We start from the raw sequence: 26,365 nt of genomic DNA on the forward strand, positions 1-26,365 counted from the left end.
CACATCACACCCATTATATTACTAATGTGACAAAATAGGAAAATTGTAAATCCCAGAGATGTTGGAAAATCGGAAGACTAATCCCTTGTTGGTGGAGTTGTGAACTGATCCAACCTTTTTGAAGATTAAAAATGTGCATACCCTTTGACCTAGCAATGCCACTTGTTTGACTTTATCTGAAAGATATCAGCCAATGAGAAAAGAACCAACATGTACAAAAATATTTGTAGCAACTTTTCAACATGACTAACAAGAAAATGTTTACTATGAAGCATATGTAGAACTGATATCAGATTGCACACCATCTTGGGGGAGAGGAGGAAGGCAGAGAAAACTGATTCAAAAGGTTATGGAAATGAAAGTTGAAAACTAAAAATAAATAAAAAAGAATCTTTGGAGGAAGAGATAAGATCATCTGAAATTCCTCCCCACACATATCCAGAATGACATATTAAGAAAATTCAAAGAAGACTTTGTAAGAAGCTGGTAAGTACTGTTTATTCTTGTGTGTGTGTGGGGGGGGGGGGGGGGCAATGAACACTAATTCCTGAGGAAAAAAATGAAGAAAAATTATCTTCTAAATTTTCTAAAACTCTGAAATAAATTCTTAACTACATGAAAGAATGAAAAGAATTCTACAGAGAGATGCCTCACAAGCTGGCCTTAACTTAGTGTATGAAACTGTTTCCAGCCAAGTGAAGAAGAGTTTTCTATTCTTACACTGAGGGATTCAGATAACACTGGCTATGATGTGTCATAGTCAAAAGCATCTGCTGTCATTGCTTTATGATTGCTTGCAACTGTTCAAGGAATATATTCATTCATTACATTAATTATAGAGAAACAAAAGTAACCATGTGGGGAAGAAAAGTTCCTTGATTCAGTAAAAATGTAATTTTTTGGGGGGCAGAGCCAAGATGACTGAGTAGAAAGATGCACATACACATAGCTCCAAACCCACAACCCACAGAACATCTGTAAAAAGGAACTCACGGCAAATTCTGGAGCAGTAGAGGCCACAGAACAGTGGAGTGAAGGAGATTTCTGTTCCAGAGGGACCTGCAAACTTCTCGCAAAAGGTCCTTCGCGCTGTGGACTGGGCGCCGGGACTAGGAGCCAAGCACAGCCCTGCCGTGCCCGCGGCACCAAGAGGAGCAGATCCGAGCAGGCTTCAAGGACGGGATCTCCAGCGGCCGTGCGGGTCCCTCCACCCACAGGTGACGGGGGTCGGTGAGAGGGTCTTTTTGGCGGGTCGAGAGGGGAGTGGGGTGCCCCCATAACTCAGGCCCCCTCGGGAGGCAGCAGCTGAGGCAGCCGCAGACCAGGGCTCCCCAAGCAGGCAGGAGTCTGGATCCATTGCTGAAGGTCTCTGCATAAACCCCCTGAGGGAACTGAGCCAGTGAGGCTGCCCTGCCCCGATCTGAGCAGCTGAACTTAATCTCACACTGAATAGCAGCCCTGCCCCCACCAAAAGCCCTGAGGCTGGGAAGCAGCATTTGAATCTCAGACCCCAAGCACTGGCTGGGAGGATCAGGATGCGAGGTGGGTGTGAGGAGAATATTCAGAGGTCTAGTCACTGGCTGGGAAAATGCCCAGAAAAAGGAAAAGAAATAAGACTACAGAAGGTTACTTTCTTGGTGAACAGGCATTTCCTCCCTTCCTTTCTGATGAGGAAGAACAATGCTTACCATCAGGCAAAGACACAGAAGTCAAGGCTTCTGTATCCCAGCCCACCCAATGGGCTCAGGCCATGGAAGAGCTCAAAAAGAATTTTGAAAATCAAGTTAGAGAGGTGGAGGAAAAGCTGGGAAGAGAAATGAGAGACATGCAGTCAAAGCATGAACAGCCGGTCAGCACCCTGCTAAAGGAGACCCAAAAAAATGCTGACAAAAATAACACCTTGAAAAATAGGCTAACTCAATTGGCAAAAGAGGTTCAAAAAGCCAATGAGGAGAAGAATGCTTTCAAAAGCAGAATTAGCCAAATGGAAAAGGAGATTCAAAAGCTCACTGAAGAAAATAGTTCTTTCAAAATTAGAATGGAACAGATGGAGGCTAATGACTTTATGAGAAACCAAGAAATCACAAAACAAAACCAAAAGAATGAAAAAATGGAAGATAATGTGAAATATCTCATTGGAAAAACAACTGACCTGGAAAATAGATCCAGGAGAGACAATTTAAAAATTATGGGACTACCTGAAAGCCATGATCAAAACAAGAGCCTAGACATCATCTTTCATGAAATTATCAAGGAAAACTGCCCTGAGATTCTAGAACCAGAGGGCAAAATAAATATTCAAGGAATCCACAGAACACTGCCTGAAAGAGATCCAAAAAGAGAAACTCCTAGGAACATTGTGCCCAAATTCCAGAGTTCCCAGGTCCAGGAGAAAATATTGCAAGCAGCTAGAAAGAAACAATTCAAGTATTGTGGAAATACAATCAGGATAACACAAGATCTAGCAGCTTCTACATTAAGGGATTGAAGGGTGTGGAATAGGATATTCCAGAAGTCAAAGGAACTAGGACTAAAACCAAGAATCACCTACCCAGCAAAACTGAGTATAATACTTCAGGGGAAAAATTGGTCTTTCAATGAAATAGAGGACTTTCAAGCATTCTTGATGAAAAGACCAGAGCTGAAAAGAAAATTTGACTTTCAAACACAAGAATGAAGAGAAGCATGAAAAGGTGAACAGCAAAGAGAAGTCATAAGGGACTTACTAAAGTTGAACTGTTTACATCCCTACATGGAAAGACAATATTTGTAACTCTTGAAACTTTTCAGTATCTGGGTACTGGGTGGGATTACACACACACACATGCACACACGCACACACATAGAGACAGAGTGCACAGAGTGAATTGAAGAGGATGGGATCATATCTTAAAAAAATGAAATCAAGCAGTGAGAGATAAATATATTGAGAGGAGAAAGGGAGAAATGGAATGGGGCAAATTATCTCTCATAAAAGACGCAAGCAAAAGACTTATTAGTGGAGGGATAAAGAGGGGAGGTGAGAGAAAAACATGAAGTTTACTCTCATCACATTCCACTAAAGGAAAGAATAAAATGCACACTCATTTTGGTATGAAAACCTATCTTACAATACAGGAAAGTGGGGGAGAAGGGGATAAGTGGGGGGGGGGGTTGATGGAAGGGAGGGCATGGGGAGGAGGGAGCAATTTGAGGTCGACACTCATGGGGAGGGACAGGATGAAAAGAGAATAGAAGTAATGGGGGACAGGATAGGATGGAGGGAAATATAGTTAGTCTTATACAACACAACTATTATGGAAGTCATTTGCAAAACTACACAGATTTGGCCTATATTGAATTGCTTGCCTTCCAAAAGGAAGGGGTGGGGAGGGAGGGAGGTAAGGAAGTTGGAACTCAAAGTGTTAGGAACAACTGTCAAGTAATGTTCTTGCCACTAGGAAATAAGAAATACAGGTAAAGGGGTATAGAAAGTTATCTGGCCCTACAGGACAAAAGAGAAGATGGAGACAAGGGCAGAGAGGGATGATAGAAGAGAGAGCAGATTGGTCATAGGGGCAATTAGAATGCTTGGTGTTGGGGGGGGGAGGGGAGAAATGGGGAGAAAATTTGGAACCCAAAATTTTGTTAAAATGAATGTCAAATAAATAAATAAATTTAAAAAATTTAATTTTTTATAAGCTGGGATTGGATATTGAGCTCGTGCATAAGAGAGACGTTGACATTATTAATGAAAAATGAATTATTTCTACAGGCCACTAGAACTAGAGAACGGTAGCAATTTGGATTCAAGAGACAGGCTGATGGATATCATACAAGAGAGATGCAACATTTGTAAAGCCTTTGATAGTTGGGAGGGCTCATCTATTTGTCCAACCTGCTACGTGTAGGATACATGTTCAAGCCAATGCAGTTGGCATTAGATACTCTTCCACTTCCTTTTCTTCCATTTCCAGCAGAAGAATGAGTTACTTTTCCAGTTTTCCTATTATTTTAAGCCAATTCTCTTTCATGTGGGTAAATTTTTTTTTTCACTTGTCATTTTTTGTTGAAAACATTTATCTTCTATTTATAATCCATATTTTACTTTTAGCTTCCTTTACCTTTAGCTTCCTCTATTATTAAACAATTGAGCAATTAAAGCTGTCTCATTTTCCTAGAAAGGTACATTTTCCTCTCTCTGTCCCCTAACTTGATCTTACCCAAAACTTCTTTGTAAGCCTGCCTACAATACCTCACAGATCCTATCTAAAGGATGGGTCCTATAGCTCACGAGGAGAGTGTCTCTGTGCTCTCTGTAGAACTGTGAAACACACATCTATCACCTACTCCTGGAGTGTGTCACACTCTTGAGTGGACAAATGCACCCCAGTTTATTGTCTGTTTTTAACCTGGGCTCCCTCATTCTGGCTGTCCCTAGCTGACCCTGACAATTCTCACAACAGGACTAAATGAAATGATATTTGTGTGGTTTCTGGCACATAGCAGACACCATAGGACCAGTGTCTTAACCCTTTCAACTCTTCTCAGACCTTCATCTTTTTCTTACCTCTAATTCAAGGACACTGCCCTGCTGACTGATTCTTGATCAAAACCCTCCATCCCCTGACCCCATGCCTTCTCAATGGCTGTCTCTCATGCTGGGAATGCCTCCCCTCACCTGGGCCTCCTGGCTTCCTTCCTATCATGAAAACAAGCTTTTCCTGGTTCCTAACACTGCTAGAACCTTCCCTCTCAAGGTATCTCCCATCCATACTGTAAAGACCTGGTTTAGACACAGCTCATGAGATGTTTTCTCCCCATTGTACTATAAGCTCCTTGAGGACAGGGATTATTATTTTGTAAACCTTCCTTTGCATCTCCAGTAGGTCAGCACAGTGCTTGGCAAAGAGGAGCCACTTTCTAAATGCCTCGACTGTATGGAAGAAATGCGAAATGAGAGGGATTCAGAGAAACCTGGGAAGGCTTGTGTGGCCTGAGGCAGAAGGACACGAGCAGATTCAGGAAAGTTTCTGCTCTGCTGTTGGCACTGTCAAAGACAACCTCCATCTAACAGGATAAAGCTTCCTTGGCGCTCTTGGATACCAGGTTTGCTGATCCTGGTCAGGTGGCTTGAGATCAATTCATATTATTCTTTGATGTAGCAGCTGTGATTTATCTTCTTTCGAGTTTGTTTTCATCTTCCCTGTCACCATAGTAACTTTCTATGATCAAGACCTTTTTTTGTTGTGTTTTCCTCATTTCCCCAGCCTGTCTCTTAGTTCCTAACTTTCTATTAAAGTTGGGCTTTGCTCTTGGGGTGGAGCTTCAAGATTACTGTGCAGCTATTTGTAATTAGTTTTGGAGACTGTAAATTTTCAGTTCTTCCAAGGTGGTATGATTTAAGGAGAGGTGTGTTTACTACTCATGGCCTGTGTTCTGTTTGTGAGCAAACCCTCTTTTTCTGTCCTGAGGCTCCCCACTGCCCTGCAGTTCTAAACTTTCATTTGCTACCGCTCCTCCATGCCCTGGAACTGTGACCCAAGACTGCAAACCAGATCCACATATGGTCAGAGTTCTGCACCTAGTGTCAGCATAGGGATCCCTGTAATCTTCTGATCAGTGTCCAATCCTCTTACCATCTGTGGGCTGAGAGCTCCAGCAGTCACCACTGCTGATTCAGACACCCTCAAAGCCCATCTTGGTTTCCTGTGGTGTGGTGTGTACTAGCACATTCTAAGCTGCAGTATACTCTACTGTCACCCCAGTGCAACAGACCTTGCCTACAAACCTTCTAAGTTGTGTTGAACTGGAAAAAATGTTTCACTCTGTCCTTTTGTCCATTCTGATACTTCAGAATTTGTTTTAAGGTGTTAAAGATACTTGAAGGAGAATTTGGGAGATCACAGAGGAGTTAGGAATTTTGATGGCATATCAAACGAATAAACAATAAATGTTAAAAAAAAAAAAAAAAAAAAGGGAAAGGAGCTCCAGGTGAATCCCCAAATGGCCTGTTCTAAAAATGTGAGTCTAAATATAAATGAAAAAAAAAAATGGACATGCAATAAGAAAAGGGTATTCAAAACATACCTAGAAAGAAAACCAGACTGGGATAAATTATTTGCTTTTCAAACCACTGAGGCAAGAGAAGTATACCACAAAGGATAACCAAATACTACAAAAACAACAAAACAAGAAAAGTAACGATTAAGAGAATTGTTTCTTAATTACATGTGGAGAGAAAGATAAAAGCAAAGGCCAAAAAGAAGTGATAGTGGAAAAAACAGGCTTGAAAGATCAAGCAATAATCTTCACACCATCCTCCAGATGAATTGATATTTTTTCTGTGACTAAATTACAGAATGGGAGGCTTCAAAAAGAGAGAAAAAATCATAGAAGGGAGTATGTGATGTATCTTAATCAAGTTAAAGGCTAAAAATGAAAGAAAATTTACTCCTATAGTCTTCCAAGAATGAGAACCTACAGGAGAATGGTTGAAGAGAAAAAGGAAAGTATTGAAAATGGGAGAAAGAAAAGGAAATCTTGTTTCAATATTTGAAGGGTGTACCATTGATAATTGCAACTATGAAATAAAGCAGTACTTTGTAATGGGAGATTTGGAACTCTAAACCACTATTCTCCTCAGGAATTTGCTGCTTATAGAGGTCATTTATATTATCTGAGGGGAAGGGAAATCAGAGCTGACGACCAGAAAAGTATGGAACCAGGAAAGAGATGTCAAAGGAAATGGGAAAGTTGACCACGAAGAGGAAATAGTCAATAACAAGCTGAATAATCAGGGCATAGAAAAATGCCTACAATGGTATGGTATCCTATCACCTGCAAGCATTTGTATTTCTGAAAATGAAGAATAACAGAAAAGGGAGGGAGGGGGCCAAGGAAAATATCTTGAAGGCAAGAGCAGAATCTCTTTAAAAGAGGAAAGCCAAAATAAATGCTTCAAAATTACTAATGCCACAAGGAATACAGAGAATAAAGAAGGAACAACTCAGTGTGTCATCAATCCAAAAATAAGAGCAGCCAAAAACAAAAGATAAAGAAGAGAAATAGGGGCAGATCCTTTCAAGGAAAAGGCACAGAAAATGAAATAAAATGGAAAATTAAAATAATTCAAAGGGGAACTGCTTTAACTGGTGAAAATGACAAAAAGAAAACAATCAGTGTTTATTTCAAAATTCACAAATGTGAAATAAAATGAACATTTCATATACACCATAAAACAGAAAAAGAGGACTGCACAAGAAACAAGTTTTAACATGTATAGTTTGACTTTCTTTTGGGATAATAAAAAAATTCAAGATGGCACTTTTAAAATGGTTTTCATTGCTTACGTTCTATTGCATGTATTATTACAATACATCAATTTCATTATGCTTTGGGTTTGGGGAGGGTGACAGGAGGGAAATCCTATTCCTAGTCCACCTCCCACTGCTATCCTTTCCTACTCCACACTGAAAAAAAGCAACAAAATATTTGAAGTGAAAGCAGTCAAGGAGAAGAGATCGTCATACTGTCCATTTCCCTAACTATACTTTTTATTTTATGTCTTGTATCCATTACCTCTTGGATAGGAGCCAAGTTGCAGAGATCCTGATCATTCGAGGAGCCAAGTTGCAGAGATCCTGATCATTTCCGGGCACAGTGGTTGATTATGACAACAGGTGTGACACTTTGCCAAGCTGTTGTCCTTCATAATGTTCTTACTGTTATCAGTTAAGCTATAAGTTTTAGAACATACGCCCCTCACTCAAATCAAAATCAACTGCAAGTCATATCATCTTGATGTCATGGTTCTCTTCAAGAACAAAGGATAAAACACAATTGTTATCAATTACTCCCTGTAGTCTACAGTAGTCCATACTAATCTTCCTGGTTTTCACTGAAATTGCCTGTTTCGTGCCATATTATTACTCTATGACATTCATACACCAAAATTTGATCAGCTGTTGCCCTATTATGGGACACCACCTCTTACTTTACAATTCTTTGACAAAAAAAAGGAGCCGCTATCAACATTTCTGTATACTTGGTTCCTTTTCCTTTAAGGAAACATACCCTCTAGTGGTATGAGAGTATACCTAATATTGTGATTTTATGGGTGTGGGTGCAGAGCGAACTTCACAGCTTAACTAACACAAAATAATTGTGATTATTTTCCCATAGCTTTCAGCTCTTCATATTTTTTTCCCTGTCTTTGTCAAATGCATAGGGGTGACGTAGAGCCTGAAAATTCATTTACTGACATTCATCTAATTATTGATTTGGAGCATTCTTACTTAAGTTGGTTTTAATTATATTTTCTCCCCCACTAATCTGCCCTCAGGTAAAAACACACAAAACTCATAATACAGAATCAAAAACAAATTCCCTATGATTCTCTTTATCACCTTTATCAATCTAAAAATCTAATTATTTGTGACTTGCATTAGAAATTATAGAAGTTTTTCACAAGTGATTTTCAATTTTTTCAAAACTGCCTGCACATAGCTTATGACCATATGTTTACTGCATCCTTTAAGTTCTTGTATATAACCAGTATCTGTTCTTCCTTTCTTACACAAGAGGTCTTTGTGAGGGAAACCTACTACGAATGTTTCTCAGTTAACTGCCTTCTTTAAATTTTAGATGTTTTTAATGAGATGAAAATTGCCCATTTTATTTTCTGCGTTCCTCTCTATTCCATGGAGATGAACTCTTCCATTATCCAGAACAGTATCTCTTCATGGTTGCTCTCATGTTTTTGAAACGATGTTTTATGTCTAAGTCAGGTATTCATTGGGACCTAATATTGCTTGACAGACTGGTCCTTATTCTGCCAGACTAATTTCCAGTGTTCCCAGCATTTTGTGATGGTTAGTAAGTATTGGCCCTATAGTTGAGGTCTTTGGATTGATTGTGTATTCGTCCTTCGTTGCTGAAGACCATGCCGTCAGAGAAATAATGACATGACTTACACTTGACTTTGTTTTGAGAGAGGGAGGGCTGTGCAGGTCACCAGCCTCACATCTCCTCCAGAGTCATCTGAATCCAGTGATCAGATATTCATCAGGATGACTGGAGATGACCCAGGACAAGGCAGTTGAGGTTAAGTGACTTGCCCAAGGTCACACAGCTAGTGAGTATCAAGTGTCTGAGTTTGAACTTGGGTCCTCCTGACTCCTGCACTGGTGCTCTATCCACTGCACCACCTAGTTGCCCTAAGGGTTGGATTGATTAAAGACAAGGTTACTATACCCATTTCCTTTTGTAGGTTACACATCTGATCAGTTTCCCCAGATTCTTATTTTTAAGTAGAATAAAATAGTTTAGATGTACCATTTTCTGGTACAGTTTCAGATTTGGTCCTGCTACACCCTGCTGCCTAGAATATTGAAAGAACTAGGAGAGACATATGAATGTACTTTTGATGAGAATGGAATGGAACCAGAGAAGCCACTGAATCCAACAATTTGATGTTAGGGATGAGTAAAGTCAGACACAAAAAGGGTTGTGCCTTGCCCAGAATTATACAGTTAAGTAGCACCTAAGTCAGGATGTGACCTGTTTTCCCTGATTGTAAATCCAGTGCCCTATCCATTAAAATTAGTGCCTTCTTCTTTGTTCTGAATATCAATTTGAATTTAAAGAAAAATGAGTAAATTTTCCAAGTTTTAGTTTTCTGACTTTACTCTGAGCTTTATGATCCAAGGAATGATCATCACAAAAAAATGAGTATTTCTGTAGTAATTTAATACTGCAAAATATTTGACAGTCACATTTAATTCTCATTTCAAACCTGGGAGGTAGGTGCTCTTCTTGGCTGCATTCTACCGATGGAAAAAACTCAGGAACAGGTTACATAACTTGCCCAGGGACATCCACATAGCTAGTTTGTGCCAGAGACTGCAACTGTATTTCAGGTCTTGTGGATCCAACCACAGCATTTCATCTACTGAGCCACCTAGTTACTTAAAGCATTAGAGAAATAGATACCCAATAGTTACCAAAATTTTTATGAGGGTTTTTTGTGGCCAGGAAACAATGTAAGTACCAATTAAATGGGAAATGGGTGAAGAAATTATATCATATAAATGCCACGAATTTTGAGAATAACATCAGGATTTCAGAGAAAAATTCATTATAGTGTTTTGGGCACCATGTGAAATCTGAAATATTTAATGAGATCTCTTGTTGAGAGGTATAATGAAGTCTGTGCTACAGCTAGAGACCTTCTCTTGTTAAAAAGATCCATTAAGTTTTATTTCTAGGATGATTTATTCAACGGAAAGTCAACTACGAGTTCTAGTGAAAGCCCTTAACACAACCATTGCTTTTATATGTCTTCATTCCAATATGAATACTGTTGCCTACAGACAACCCTCCTCCCAAGGACATATTGTACATTGTTAAGGCTTCTCTCCACTGAATCCTCTGATATAAAGAGATGACTTCTAGCTAAAAACCTTCCACACTGAGTCCTTATGAAACTGCTCATGAGAATTAATTTTCTAATAGTGAAAAATTCTGAACTTCATTTGAATATTTTTCATTTGTGATATTTCTATGATATTAATTTTCTGGTGAGAAATAAGTGAAGACTTCAGTACAACGATTATTTTCTTAAGATTTCTCTCCACTGTAAATTCTAAGTTAAATAAGCTAAGAGTGGTAACTAAAAGCTGTCACGTATGCCACTCATTAGGTTTCTCTACAGTGTGCATTCTCTGATGTGTAACAAAATTGGCCCTCTGTGTAAAAGCCTTTCCACACTGACTACAATCAAAAGGTTTCTCTCCAGCGTGGATTCGCTGATGCCTACCAAGATTGGAGCTGTACCTGAAAGTCTTTCCACAATGATTACATTCAAAAGGGTTCTCTCCAGTGTGGATTCTCTGATGTGTAGCAAAATGGGACCTCTGTGTAAAAGCCTTTCCACATTGATTACATTCAAAAGGTTTCTCTCCAGTGTGGATTCGCTGATGTATGGCAAGATAGCTCTTTGTGAAAGCCTTTCCACACTGTTCACATTCATAAAATTTCTCTCCAGTGTGGATTCTTTGGTGTCTGGCAAGACCACAGCTCTTTGTGAAAACCTTTCCACACTGGTCACATTCAAAAAATCTCTCTCCAGTGTGGATTCTCTGATGTGCAGCAAGACTGGAGCTTTTTCTGAAAGTCTTTCCACATTGATTACATTCATAAACTTTCTCTCCAGAGTGGATTTTCTGATGTGTAGCAAAATGGGACCTCTGTATAAAAGCCTTTCCACATTGATCACATTCAAAAGGTTTCTCTCCAGTGTGAATTCGCTGATGTATGGCAAGATAGCTCTTTGTGAAAGCCTTTCCACATTGTTCACATTCATAAAATTTCTCTCCAGTGTGGATTCTTTGGTGTATAGCAAGACTGGAGGTCTTTGTGAAAACCTTTCTACACTGATCACATTCATAAAGTTTCTCTCTAGTGTGGATTCTCTGATGCCTACCAAGATGGGAGCTGTATCTGAAAGTCTTCCCACATTGATTACATTCAAAAGGTTTCTCTCCAGTGTGGATTCTCTGATGGCGAATAAAGAGTGATTTGTAGCAGAAACTCTTCCCACATTCATTACACTCATAAAACTTCTCTCCAGTATGAATCTTCTGATGTTTAATAAGATCTGAGTTGCAAGTAAAGGTCTTCCCACACTGATTACATGTATATATTTTCATTCCAGTACGAAATTGAGCATGACAAGGAAGAGATGAGTGATGGGATAAGGCTGTTTCACATTCACTGTAGTCATCAGGCTCCTTTATAATGTGAGGTTTCTGATGAATCATAAGGTTATAGTTTTGCTTGAAGACCTTTCCACCTTTATTGCTTACATAAAGCATTTCTCCAGTATTTTTCTGATGTCTAATGATATCTGAACTCCAGGTAGTGGCCATTTCCTGTTGATTATCTTGATATATTTGCATTTCAGAAGGCTTTTCCTGGGGCTCTACTTGTTCAGGAAAACATTTGCTATATTCACTATCCTGAAGACAGTCATTCTCTGAGGTTATTTTCTTACAGTGATTTAGGACTGAAGACCGTCTGACTTTCTTTCCAATTTCATCAACTTCACAGTGACTGTTTGGATTTTTATCCACTTTCATATTAGAGTTGTGGATTTCTCTTAAATTGAAGTCACATGGGCCATCACTTATGAATCTTTGCTTGCCACATTCTTCCATAAAAATTCTCAGCTTTGTAGTTGTCTCATTCACTTCAAACTTGGTCTCTGGATCTGAGGAAAACAATCACATAAATGAAAGACAGACATAAATGTATATTCTTTCTTGTGGTGGCAGAAAATAAACTGATCTATATTCTGTTTCCCCATTTCAAAAGAAACGTTTTCAAACGTAACAGGCAGAATCAATGTTTGGAAACACCTTTTGGTCACATCCCCAGATGGTTTATTTTAGAAAGAGGTTTACATACAATAATATTGCATTATCACAACAAACCTGTGACATAGGCAGGCCCACCATTCTCATTCCTCTTCTCAGTTCAGACGAAGAGCTAATAATGACTAAGTAATCTGGCCATGTCTGCGTAAGACAGACTAAAATTCAAACCTTGTGACTGATTATGATCTTTCCACAGTACCTCGTGAGCTTTCTATCTTTTCTTCAAAGGCCTGTTGTTTATACTTATAATTTTTGTCAGTCTCAGGTAATCTCACTGCTATTCTGTACTGACCAGATTAGATTCATTATCACATGGTCATACTTGGTAAACTTCATATGCTGTTGAGAAACAGGTATACTCTTCTTAACTATTATGTAATAATTTTCAGTGTTACATCCCACTTTTCCATTCAGATATGGAGCTATGCTAAAAATATAAATTATCATGTATGTTTCATACAGTATTGTGAATCCATTACCTTTCTGTTAGTAAGGAAGTGAACAGCATGATTCATTATTGGTCCTCTAGCACTAAGGCCCATTTAGTGGTTTATCCAACCTTTGGAGACTCATGATGATACCCAAAGGGTTTTGGGCAAAAATTCTTTAATGGCACTTTTGGCAGAAAAGAACTGCTCAGTTTTGTTACCAATATCTTTTTCCCTTGGGACAAGATGTATGTTCATGTTTGAGGCATAATAGGTTTCTCTGTGCCGTGATTCTAAATCATCGTGATGAGGTAGAAAATGACTTTGATGTTCATACACTGATTCCATCAAACTCAGACCACTGCTAAGTGCAAGATAATTGTTTTGGTTTCTCATCCTGCCCTCAAATTGTGTCTTCATTTCCATAAAAGTTTGACATACAAGTGCAAATCAATTCCCAGTGGATGATCACAGGCATGCACATATCCTCAACTGCTTTCTTTACACTGCAACAGAACAGCAGCCTCAGTCCAACGTTACCTTGTAATCTTAACTAATCAGTGCTGTAATCACCACATCAAGAGGTTACAAATGTTTACATTCTTCCAATATAGATGGGAGGGTTTTTGAAAAACATGATCACTAGGCATACACATTACAAGTCACCTTCTACCATCATGTACTATCACACACAGCCTACAAAAGCATTGCTTCCACTGCCTCTCATCTCAGTGTTAAGGCTACTTCTCTCACGATGCTGTTCTTCTATCAAGGAAACTTTCAAAGGAACTGGTTGGCAACCCAGGTCAGTCTTTCCATAGAGTTTCTGTGAGAGTGTGGTCAGTGTGCCAGTGGTAGAAAGCAATAAGTTGGGTCTGAAGAGTTCTTTCCTTACAAAGGTTGTTTGACATATAAAAATGGTTTATTAAACAACAAAGCAATACCTGCAGTGGAATGTATACTTACCATTTAATACACTCTTTGCCATTAGCCAATAGAAATATCAATCTTTGATATAAAAGCTAACCATTTTTTTTGACTGGTCTAAAGGCTAAAAACAATTACATCTCTCAACAAGAAACCTTATAAAATTCTCCCACCATTTTCTTTTATCCATGTGTGAGGAAACATTTTCACTATGGTATGGGTACAAATAAAAACACAGCTAATTCTTAAGGTAAGTAGACTGTTCCACAGACCTTCCCCTCCCAGCCTGCCACCTCCACAGCTTTGTGGTCTCTTGGCTAGAGTTGCTTCCGATGAGTGGGCCCCCAAAGCCAGAGCAATTTCATTGCTTAGGGCAGAGAACCCCTAGTACATCTGCCCTTGGGTCCTGCTGCCCCTAAGGAGCTGAATTTGCATAATGCAATTTATGCAAAAAATTTATGTACAATTTATCCTTGTACATCTGTTAGCACAGTGGATGGAGAGATGGGCCTAACAGACTGTAAGAGCCAAGTTAAAATCCCACCTCAGAAACTTACCAACATTATGTCCCTGGGAATTCACTTCACCTCTGACTATGTAAATGTAAAATTCCTCCATTGTAAGATGGAGATAATTACAATATCTATCTCCTAGCACTGTTGTGAAAATTAAATGATATTATTGCTATAAAGCACTCAGCCCAGTAATAGGCACACAGCAAGCAAACAGAAATGGTACTTATAGCTGTAGTCATTATTAAAGCAACTTGATATAGAAACCAAACCAAATACCAGGTTTGTCACTGACTGAACCAAATGCTGCAAACTTTTATTCCAACGGTGAAGTTAAGTTCATGTGTTATGTTATGTTCGACATTTTCCAAGTTGTAACGTATTTGATCCAAAATGCTCTTCCTATTCAACAGCATTTGTAAGGTAAATCTCAAGGGAAGTCTTGCAGTTAACAGTAAGCATGAGGTCTTACTGCACTTAAAAAAACTGTTACAGAAAGCCCCAGAGTAAATTTTCCTAATTTAAAGTAGAATAAAATGTTACATTTTATAACTGCACAGAGAAATGAACATAATAATTTGGATCTCTGTGGGGTAAAAGTCATCCAATCTTAGAGGAAACTCGATGTATACATTAAAAATGTTATGATGTGTAGAATAAATGACTGGGGTGGGGGAAGGGAGCTTCACAACAAGCTCTTTTTGTTCTTGAAACCAGCGTTAAGAAGGTTTGGGAACTAGTGCTCTGGAGTCCTGCTTGTCCATGACACTGTAGAGTGTTGCTTCAGTACAAACTCTTCTTGTTCTGCTCACTTCTCTCTACATCAGTTGAGATAACTCATTACAGGTTTCTCTGACACTGACTTTCATCACTTCTTTTGGCTCCATAATCTTCCTTTATATTTTTAGACCATCATTTTTTTTTAAGTTCTGCCCCAATACAGGGGCACCTTCTTGTTCCCAGATATTTGTAAGAATAAAAATAATACTAAAAAAAGCACCTATCATTCTGTGTTGTGTAAATGGGTCTTGTGTTCTTTCCATGATCTCTTTATTTATTGGTCTAGCCCAGAGGTGGGGAACCTGTGACCCTGAGGACACGTGACCCTCTAGGTCCTCAAGTGTGGCTTTGAGGCTATAGGTTCCCTATCCCTAGTCTAGTGGTTATCATTGGGTCAAAGGGCATCCAGTGGAGCGAGCTGGAGAAATATTTCCAAAAAGTATTACAGAATGTCATGCTTTCTGAATCTATTTGTCAAGGATGTTTCTTTTACATAGGATGGTGTGGTGTTCTTTCTAATGTACTCTGCTGCTACCCTCCTTTGGCCCTCCCTCTGGCCAGGACATGATCTTAAAAATTTCTTGTCCATTTATGTCCCCTATGTGAAGCTTCTTCTATGGCACAAAGTTATTTTCTACCATGAGGTGGCCAGGTGGCACAATGGAAAGAACACCATGCCTGGAGTCAGGAAGACCTGAGTTCAAATTCAGACTCACAATTTCTACCTGTCTTACAACACACAAATCACAATACTTCTACTTGTTTCAGTTTCCTTACCTATAAAAGGAGGATAAAAACAGCACCTACTTTCCATGGTTTTTGTGAAGTTCCAATATTTGTAAAACACTTGGCACTTAGTAGGCCCTATACAAATGTTGGGAAGGATCATTATTACAGGAACTTTGACTGTTTCCCCAGTAGCTCCACTCTCCTTTTTAAATTGCTATTCTTCTCTCCTTCTATTCACTGATTTCCTTCCTGAACTTGATGCATTTCCATTGCAAAACAGTCCCTTCTGACTCAACTAAGAGTGAGGCTCATGATCTGTAGCTTCTTCTCAAACCATCTTCACATTTTGACTATCCTTTACCTTCCTTTGTACCCCAGGGCTATGTAAGGCCTAGAACCTAGTAGGCCTTCATCAGTTAATGCTGACAGACTGACTGGGCCCAGGGCTGATACCAGACCACAAACACTACCTCATTCTCTGGATACTGGTCTTCTTCCTAATCTTCAAATCCAAGTGTTGGCTTCAGCCCTCTTTCTTATCCCTTATCACCTACAAGGAGTTACCTTTGTCTGGTACTAAGCCCTAAGGGTCCTGACCAGACCAAATGCTGGAGATCACAAAAGCTTCTAAGGTCCCAGAGGGTCTGGTTCTGTGAGATGTTTGGGAGTCACCACCTCTAAACTGCCTAACCTTAGAGTGGTTACCTCCATATCAGGCTATTTATTTTCTGAAAATAGAAAGACTAGGCCACAGAGAACAGGATAGAAACCTTGGGTAGATAACCTGTGCAAACCTCAGCCTTAGATTACTACTTCCAGTAAGGCAGTGGCCTCCACTGATACCTACATGGGGCTGCATGAAGACAGAGAAAATTGTGAAACTAGGCTGTCTGTATCTGCTCCAAATTCAGGTTCCATGATCTTAGCTGGACCCTCACTGTGCTTTGACACCTCCCTGTCTCCCTTTCCTTCTATCAGCGGCAGCTTTTCTAGAATTTTTCATTCTTCCCCTATTCTCTCATTTGGTTTACTTCCCCCAATACTTTCAGATGAACACTTGGCCTCATTGTTTTAAAAACAGGAAATTCAGCAAAAGCTCTCCTAACTCCCCACCTCACCTAAATCAGAGGTTTTCTTTTTCCTCAATTGCCCTGGTCTCCCATGAAGAGATGGTCATTATGGTTACCAAGGCAACCTCATTACAAGAATAAATAATCCCAGTCTATCCCATCTTCCAGCCAGCACACTCCCTTCTGTACCATCCCAACTGTTTCCATTTCTCTTTTTACTGGTTCATCCCTACTTTCATAAATAAAACAATGTCTCCTTGATCCTGAAAAAAATTCTCACATGGTTCATCCACTGACATTAGATACTGACCTACATCCCTTTTTCCTTTCATGGCTAAATACCTAGAGAGGCCCATCTACAATTAGTGTTTCAAACTCCTTCCATCTTCCTTTCCTCAAAATGTTCTGCACTCCAGGTTTCAATATCACTGCTCAACTGAAACTGCGCTCTGAAAAGTTACTAATAATCTCCTAATTGCTAAATTTAATGTGTTTTTTTTTCTCAGTGTTCATCCCTCTTGACGTCTCCAGCCTTTGGCACTCCCTTTTCTACTCTAGGCTTTGGTGGCAAAATTTTCTCCTGGTTTCCCTCCCACAAGGTCCAAAATTATACTCGTCACACTTCCTCAAACCCTCCCATCTTCTTACTTTCTTACTGCTATACAGAACATGATCCTCCAATCATCCAAGGGTATAACCTATGTGTCATCCAATCATCTTCATCCACCTATATTCAACATGGAGGAAAGTCATGTGGATTCTGCCTTTGTAACATCTCTCCTATACATCCTCTTATCTCCCAACATTGCCACTTTCTCGGTTCGGTTACCAATCACCTCACACCTGATACATTATTCAAAGTCTTTTGCCTGGTTTCACTGCATCAGTTCTTTCCCCCATGCATTCAATCCACCACCCTGGTGTCAAATTCATCTTCCTAAAAGGCACTTCTGATCATGTCCCTGCCTACTCCTACTCCCTTTGGCTCCCTATCCCCAGGAACAATTACAGAATCTTCTGCTTGGCTGTCAAAGCCCTCGATCATCTGCCCCCTCCCTCATCCCTAGTCTGCTTTCACCTTCCTCCTCCACATGTGCAATAACCAATGGTTCAGGACTCTTTGTTCCTTGACCAGGATACTCCATCTCTCAACTCCAAGTTTTCTCTAGCTGCCCCTCATGCTTGCTCTGGCTTCCCTGAAGTCCAACCTAAAACCCTTCATTCTACAATACATCTTCTGCAGTCCTCCTTAGCCTTAGTGTTTTACCTCTCTTGATTAGCTCCAGTTTATCCTGGATGTAGTGGGTCTATACATAGTTGTTTGCACTTTGTCTTGCCATTAGACTGGGAAGTCCTCGAAAGCATGGCTTATCCCTTCCCTTTATCTGTATCCCTGGTACTCATGAGGCACAGGGTCTGACACACAGTAGGTGCTTACTACTCAATCACTTGAATAAAGCCTAGGAAAGAGTTCATATTGGTTTGGATACCCTCTGCCCATCTTAGATGCTTTCAGGAGAGTTCTATGCCCCAAAGTGCCAAACAATGACTTCTTAGAGGACCACAGATTTATCACTGGAAGGGAATTGAAAGGCCAAGGAGTCTGACCCCTTCTATTTTATTATAGAAGAGGAAACGGGCTCAGAGGTTCAGTTACTTGCCCAGGATCCCACTGCAAAATGTGTCTAAAAACAAATTCCAAATCAAATTGGCCTGCCCCCAAGTCTAGCATTCCCTTCACTACAACACAATGGTACCTCTTGTGATAACAGTCCTCATACACCTGCTTTCATCTCACTCACCTGGCCAGGAGTTCCTTGGGCCTTTTGGCTCTAGCGTCCCTGGTGCTTCCTCTTGATGAAAAGGGGAGATCACATCTTCTCTAAGGACTGGAAGTCCTGGGAATATAGAATAAGTAAGAGACAAGGATAGAGAGAAATAGACAATTTAGTCCTATTTAGAGAAATGAGAAGTGCAAGCAAGGACCGCAAGATGGTTAAGCACACCTCAAGGATGGTACTCACCATATTTATCACTGGGATCTTGGGAGGGGGCAGATATCATGCAGCCAACTGAGAATTAGAAAATTCTACCTTTATTCACCTCTTTCTCAGAAGGACAAACACATTCCATACCTTCCATTATCTAGAAATTAGAGGCAGCTCTTACTATAGTGGTAAGAGGTCTGAACCTGGAATCAAAAAGAAGAATCCAAACCAGCCTCAGTCACATAGTAGCTATGTGCCCCTGGAAGATTATGTGACTTCAACTATGAAATGAGATAATAATAGTACCAACCTCACAGGGTTGTTGTGAGGATCATATGATAATAACCAGGCAGGATTAGAAGCAAGGAGCTACACACTGATGCCTGTTAACAAGAAGATTTCTAAAGTCTTGATCCATCCCAAAGAGAAAGGGGTTGCCTTGAACAGCAGAGACTTCCCTTCATCACCCAGTGTTAAGGAAAGGCTGCATGAGCTATTTTCAGAGACAAAATTCATACCCAATTAGAAGATAACCTCTGAGATTAGCTCCAAATCTGTGATTCTGTAACACTGGGTAGAGTCTTGACCTCAAGCTGCCAAAAATAGGAAAGAGACAATTTCAGGAGCAACATAGGAAAGTCCCAGTTTCCAATGTGATTCAAAGATCTTTGATAGGAAAACCAGGAAGACCCTGTGGAATGACCAGCACTTTGGTCTTTTGAATAAGTGATAAATGCTGAAACCCTGCACACTAGGAAGGGAATGAAGACATTCCATTGATGGCAGATTCAGTTTCCAGAGGAAATGCTCCTTACCCAGGGACAGCAGGTTCTGGATATTCTCCAGCATGACTTCCTTGTACAGCTCTTTCTGAGAATGGTCCAAAAGGACCCACTCCTCCTGGGTGAAGTCCACAGCCACATCCTGGAATGCCACCAACTCCTAAACCATCAAAAGTGACAAAATTTGAAGCTGAGAGACTCCAGAATTCATCTAGTCCAGCCCTCATCAACTTACAGGAGGGAACTCCTATCACCTTTATGAGAGTCAGAGCCAACTCCTGAAACCATAGTCATTAAGAGCCCAATGGAATGGTTAGAAAAGCATTTTCTATTTGAAGTGAGAATCATGTTGGATTAATAAAAGTTGGAAAAATGTCTTACTATGAAATGCTTCTCCCTATGGAGTCAGGGAGAAGGTATGTGCTCTATCAATGAGGTACGAGAGTCGGTGGAGGATGAGAGAAGGTGATGTGAAATTTCTCCTCATCAGACGTGTTATAAGGGACACATTAAGAAAATTCTATGAAGGGTTTGTGAGAAGCTGGCAAGTACTATGTATTCTGGGGAAAAAAAACATTACCAGTTATCACTTGGAGAGCAAATGAAAAGGAACTATCTACTTAATTTCTTAAAGGGCTGAAATAAAGTCTTATCTAGACAAAAGCATAAAGAAGATCCTTGAGAGATATTATTCACAATCTGGACTGAACTGAGTGATACTGGGACTGGTTCCACTCAAGTGAAGAATTATCTAGTTATATTGACAACTTAGGATGACACTGGGTGTGATGTGTCATAGCCAAAAATATCTTATGTCTCTGCTTCATGATTTCACTTATGAAGGGAATATATTCATTCATTTTTATTATTTATATGGGAAGAGTAACTATAAGGAGAGTTTGTTCACTTATTAAAAATGTAATATCTTATTAACTAGGTTAATTAAACTAATTTATAAGACACTGACAGTATATTTATGAAAAATAAACTATCTAAACATACCCCTAGTGTTGGGGGACAGCTCTGGACCGGGGTCCCCCGTGAGGACCGTGAGACACCTGAGGGTCCGAACCTGCTTACGTGGCAGGCTAGCTGGTCTAGCAAGCCACGAGGTACTGGGATGGCCCTGGTAACAGGCTGGCTCCACCCACGGGGAGGCACTTGGGAGGAGCTCGCCCGCCCATGGGAGGTACGGGGGAGGAGACAGGGGATAATAAAAGGGGATGACCATGAGCGCTGGAAAGAGAGAAACGGAATAAAGCTTGCTGGCTGCAACTCCTTTCGGGTGCTCTGCCTGTTTATTCCCCTTCCCCAACAGGGAGAGGGAATTCCCTCCCCCGAACCAGGAGGAGGGCCAGAGATGTCTGAGGACCGGGGATAGGTAAGTAGAAGGCGAAGGCCCGGGAGTCGCCCCAGGCACCCTAGAACTCCAGAACATTGGGGATCATGAATCAAGAGGCCGACTTTTAAATAACACACGAGAGGCCACATCTACAAATATTTTGAAATGTGGGAGGGGTTAGATAGTTTTTCCCACCTCCTACACGTTTGGTCAATGCACCTAGTATCTGATGCTCTTCCATTTCTAGGAGAATGATACGACTGTCTTTTTTGGAGGTTCTGTTTTGAAGCAATTGTCTTTCATGTGGATAAAAATCTTGTACTTTATCATCATTTTGATTTTTTATTTAAAACACTGATTTCTATTCTATTTGTAATCTAGATTTCAGGTTTATGTTTCTTTATTTCTATTATTGAGCTTCTGAACAATGATTTATGAGTCTTTTCACACTTTCTGAGATTGCCAAGAACTTACAAAACATTACTTTTCACTGGGTTCTCTCTTGAGGTTACAATCCTTCATTGAATTGTATTGACTCATTGTGTGAGCAATCACTATAGGAAGACCATCCTTTTACTGACTGATAATTAATCTCTAACTGAATCTCTAACTCACTCCCAACAGAAGCAATGCTCTTTCCTCCTCCATTCTCCCACATCCATCCTTCACCACAATGGGGTGAGGTCATGAACTCCAAACTTTCATTTAAGGACAGATATTTCTCACCCAGCTCCACAACCTTGGGACTGTTCCATCAGTCTTCTCCACTCACTGGGATCTTCTTATGACACGTCATCAGCCTTGGTACGAAATCTCATTACTATCCTCTGTATTCTCTGATTACAGAGTGGTGCTGAGAAGCACAAACCTCCATTTAAGGAGAGAGTCCAGCTCAGAAATCTCCCCATTTCTCACCTCTTGGGGTTCTTCAAGTCTCAGCTAAACTCTCACCTTCTACAGGAAGCCTTTCTCAAATCCTCTTCACTCTGGTGCCTTCTTTCTATTAATTATACCCCGTTGTCTATATCCCTATATAAATATATCCTATGTCTATAGCTTGTCTGCACATGTTGGTGCTTGTTGTCTCCCCCTTAGACTGTGAGCCCCTTGAGGGCAGACGCTGCCGTTTGCCTCTTTTTGCATGACCCCTACTAAGTACAATGCACAGCAAACAGTAGGCACTTAGTAAGTGTTTACTGAGTATAACAGCTTGTATTCTCTCCTTTTCAGAATCTCTCCAAGTGACCTTACATTGGCTTCTTTCCTCCATTTTGTAAGAAAATGGGAGCCTGGTCTTCAGAACGGGCGACCATCTACAAAGGCATCTGATGTCCCCCAACCCTTGCTGTCTTCTCCAACAGTCTGCACTCTCAATCATCCCTACCTCCCCTCCTCTTGTCTCAAATTTTTGCCCTTTCTCTATCAGCTGGTCCCCTTCCTACTGACTTCAAATGTACCCATCCCCCCATTCTTAAGAAAACCTCCCCGAAACCCTTGAGCCATCATCTAATCTCACTTCCTTTTCTTGGCCAAACTCCCTGAAAAATCTGTCTGAACTCTCTACTGCCCTTTGGCATTCACTCCTTAACAATCCCTTACAAACTGGCTTTCTTCCTCTTTCTCCTGAAGGTATTCCCTCTATTGTTAGGGGTACTCCTCTATTACAATGGAAGCAGAGGTTATTCCATTATCTGTAGCTTTGCCCCTCACAACTGGTCCAGTGCCTGGTACAGAGGAGTCCCATCAGATACACTGGATGACTGACTGGGCCATATTACCAGACCTCTTCCTCACTTTTCATTCTGAATCATTCTCCAAAGTTGACTCTGGGCTGGGGGCCTAGAGCCACTCTCTCTTCCCATCCCTGCCATCTGCCCCTTCCCCCTTTTGTTTCCACTAGTGGGCTGCCAGTCCCCTTCTCTCCACTTTTTCCATTTACCTCTCATTTCCTCTTGTCCAGACCACAAGAGATTGGCAGCTTTCCTGATGCCTTCACACTAGGGAGGAAGAGGGTCTGTTAGGATCCCTAGTGCACACCAATATAAGGTCAGTTCCCCTAAAGTAGGTGGGAGCCAGGCAGCGGTGTGCTAGTAAAGGCTGAACACCCAGCTTTCTGAGAAGAAATAACTGTAAACATAACACACAGCTAAGGTCTGTGTTCATCATGGCTGCCACTTTCTTGTGTCCAGAAAATCAAGCCTTGCTTGACTTGTAGTACAGGCCAATTCTCAGGACCTAAAACAGGACCAGGCACAGAGGAGCCACTTTCTGATGCTTATTTGACTTGACCTAAAAAATGGTAAATAGAGGGATTCAGAGATTCCTGGGGAGACTTGTGTGAGCCGAGGCAGAGTCGGTGCCCAGGACCAGGAGGATAATTTTTGCTGTGAACAGTCAAAGACAAGAGCTGGGGAAGCCTTCAGGCCTCTGCTCCAGGTCTGTCCAGACAAGACTCAGTGAAGTTGCTTGACCTTCAGTTGCTATAGGGAAGGGCTTGGCCACAAGAAACAGAGCAAGGGGAAGGACTTGTGTGTAGGGGGAGGGGGTTAGGGAGGAAAAAAAGATAGCAAAGCCATGAAGCTTACCTACAAATAAGGACTAATAAGTGACACGATCACCCTTGTCAATCATCTGTAACGAGGGGGAACCTAAAAAATACACACAGAGGGCAGCAATTGTGGGGGTGGGGGTGGTTAGTGCCACTAACAGACTTCAAAACAGAGAAGAGAGGAGGGCAGTGTGGTTATTACTGTATTCAATTTTACATCAACTCTTGTAAAGAAACATACGTAAAAAGATGGCCAGCCTCAAAGGCAATCCTCCATGTTGGCCGATTCTGTTCAGGTCTGGGGATGGGCTGTACTCACCTGGACTTGAGGGCTCTGGGTCCCTCTGCCTCCAGGGGCCATGTCCTCTGCCTCCAGGCTCCCAGTTTGGGCCAGGCCTTGATCCTCTGCAGGCTGGGCTGAGGAAGGACAAGGATCCCAGAGAGGGAGATGTCTTTCCTTTCTCTTCCTAGGCAGGAGTTTGGCCTACATGGATTTACAGAGGAGTGAGGACTCAGAGGAATGACCAAGCCCCTGGCCTTGCCTTCAGGGGATAGACACCAATAGAAAAAAAGGAGGCAGCAGGTAGGATCAGGCTAGGACAGATCTGCACAACACATCTGCAACCATGCCCTTTTTCCATCTTCTAACTCCTTCTCTTATGCACTCCTTCCCTCCCCCATCCTCTTACAGAAATCCAAAAGGGAGAAAGGGCTTTGGATCCCAGAGTGGAAGAGACCAGTCAGAGCCTCAGTGACTCCATGGTTGGGATAAGAAAGCCACTTAATGGCCATCCAAAGGTAAAGGTGGGGACAGCAGCCCAGGACCTTTGAGATGTGACCAAGTAGCTGTGAGGGAGGTCTGTTTCTGCAATACCTACAGGGCTCTTACCAAGAGGTTGAACAAAGAAATTGAGGCCCAATGCAAAGGACAGCCAGCAGGGGCTGGGGGCAGGGAGATCTTCTGGCTAAGATCTACCTGGTATCTGTACATGCAGAGCTGGCTTCCAGAAGGCAGAGATCTCAGCTCCAAGAGAAGGCAGAGTAATCCCCACTCAAAGGAAAGGAAGCTAAGGCTCCAAGGGTGCTCTGGGTGGGTACTCCCAGTTCTAAGAGCCCCACCCTACCCTGCTCTGCCTTTAAGCCCCCTTTTCCTCCAATGGCCTCAGGCCAAGACCTCAGAACCCTTCCTGCCTCTCTTCCCCAAACTCTGCCTGCCATTATCTGCAATATCATTGCTATTGTCCTTCTGTCCTAGACTCAACCCAGGCTTCCAAATTCTACCCAAGACTTGAATCCCACTTGGGTTATTCCTCCAAGTCGGTCACCCCAGGGATTTCCCTTCCTTCCTCCTCACTCCCCTCCATGCTCTTCCTTGCCTTCCCTTTCTCACTTGTCCTTCCAGGTGTTCTCTTTCCCTCCCCCACTTTAGAAGGGATGTTCCCTGAGGACAGAGCAGGCAGTGAGGTGACACAGTGGATAAAGTGCCAGCCTGGAGTTCAAGTCTGGCCTCAGATCCTTCCTGGCTGTGTGACCCTGGGCACCTCACTTTGCCTCCATTTCCTCATCTGTAAAATAAGCTGGAATAGGAAATGGTAAACCACTCCAAGATCTTTGTCAAGAAAACTCCAGATGGGGTCACAGAGAGATGGGCAGGACTGAAGAACAACTCAAAAAAAAAAAGTGAGGGGAGTGTATTTCTTTTTGCTGGGATAGCATCCCTAGTTCCTAGCACAGTGCCTGGCACAGTAAGCGCTTAATAAATGCTCAGACTGAGGTCAGCATCACTCCCTCTGGAAGCTGGCAGCAATGGAAAAGTCACAGTATTTCTCTACCAGGTCAAAGCCCCTCCCCCAGGGGCCTCAGGAAAGGGGTCCTGATGACGTCATCCTGAGCCCTCCCTCCTGCTCCCAGGCTGAAGGGGGGGCTCTGGGGACCCCTCCCCCACTGGCCTCTCCATCCTCAGGGTCACACGGGACAAGGTTGAGGCCCCTGGCCCAAGGTCTTCAGACTGCAGCAGGACTTAAAGGGCTCCTGGACACCCCAGGATGCCACCTGCGGGGGGGGGGGGGGAGGGGGCGGGGCTGCTCCCCTCCTCTTACAATAAAGAAAGCTGGGTCTGGGGGGGTTGGAGGAGGGGCTGGAAGGGGGGTCATCCCAATCACCAGCCCCGCCCCTCCCCCTGCCCCCTTGGGGTCCCCCGAGGAAGCAGCTGCTCCAAGGAAGGGGCCCCACGGCATCCTCGCCCCTCCCCCCAAGGCCCCCCAGTCACACACAGATGCCCCGGCCCCTCCCCCACCGGAGCCCACGCCCCCACGCACGTGCCATCCCGCACTTACTCCCAGGCAGCTCTCTCGCACACGCAGTCTCACTATAAGCCGAGCCCAGGCTTGTCCGGCTGCTCCCACGCTCACCAACCCAAGACGGGTCCGCGCGGGTCTTCCAGCTACCCGGGGAGGAAGGAAGAGGAGGAGAGGCTCCCCTGCGGCGCTGGGAGCTGGGGCCGCGCCTGCGCACTCCCTCCCTCCGCACCTCCCTATAGGGCTGGAGGAGGGGCCGCGCCTGCGCACTCTTTCTCGGCCCTCCCCGTCCCCCGCCCCTCCCCACATTGCAGGAAGCCCGGACCGCGCCTGCGCACTCCTTTCCCTCAACCTCCCCTTCCTCCCGCACCTCTCCACGGCGGGAGCTGGGACCGCGCCTGCGCACGCATTCCCTCCGCGCCTCCCTCCCTCTGCGTACTCACCCTGCGGCGGCCCCAAAACAAACAGCCGAACCCGCAACCGACCCCACAAACGGGAACTCCGGGAGATGCAGGGCCTGCGCATTCGGGGATTCCCAGCATGCCC

General features: G+C 42.4%; 1 protein-coding gene across 2 annotated transcripts; it reads right to left on the reverse strand.

The window, feature by feature from the left end:
* Window positions 1–7,125: 7,125 nt before the first annotated feature.
* LOC140508341 (uncharacterized) lies at window positions 7,126–26,355 on the reverse strand. Of its 2 annotated transcripts, XM_072616184.1 has the most exons (6): window positions 26,263–26,355; window positions 25,859–25,965; window positions 23,842–24,006; window positions 19,666–19,792; window positions 18,665–18,760; window positions 7,126–12,250 (listed from the first exon to the last, which is right to left on the reverse strand). In XM_072616184.1, the coding sequence occupies exons 1-6, from the start codon at window positions 26,342–26,344 to the stop codon at window positions 10,662–10,664; spliced, it is 2,166 nt and encodes a 721-aa protein (XP_072472285.1). In that variant the 5' UTR covers window positions 26,345–26,355; the 3' UTR covers window positions 7,126–10,661. The 2 variants fall into 2 exon arrangements, with proteins under 2 accessions (XP_072472285.1, XP_072472284.1); XM_072616183.1 differs by lacking the exon at window positions 26,263–26,355 and having other exon boundaries at window positions 25,859–26,143.
* Between the last annotated feature and the right edge of the window lie 10 nt (window positions 26,356–26,365).

Source organism: Notamacropus eugenii, chromosome 5 (assembly GCF_028372415.1).
Source record: "Notamacropus eugenii isolate mMacEug1 chromosome 5, mMacEug1.pri_v2, whole genome shotgun sequence".
NCBI lineage: Eukaryota > Metazoa > Chordata > Mammalia > Diprotodontia > Macropodidae > Notamacropus > Notamacropus eugenii.

Excerpts from the sequence above, each read along its gene's own strand:
- LOC140508341 (XM_072616183.1), bottom strand. The coding sequence starts at position 26,128 with ATGTGGGGAGGGGCGGGGGACGGGGAGGGCCGAGAAAGAGTGCGCAGG. Across the intron at positions 18,761-19,665 it reads CCAGAACCTGCTGTCCCTGG|GACTTCCAGTCCTTAGAGAA; the intron begins GTAAGGAGCATT and ends CTATATTCCCAG. Across the intron at positions 12,251-18,664 it reads CCCAAGGAACTCCTGGCCAG|ATCCAGAGACCAAGTTTGAA; the intron begins GTGAGTGAGATG and ends TGTTTTCCTCAG.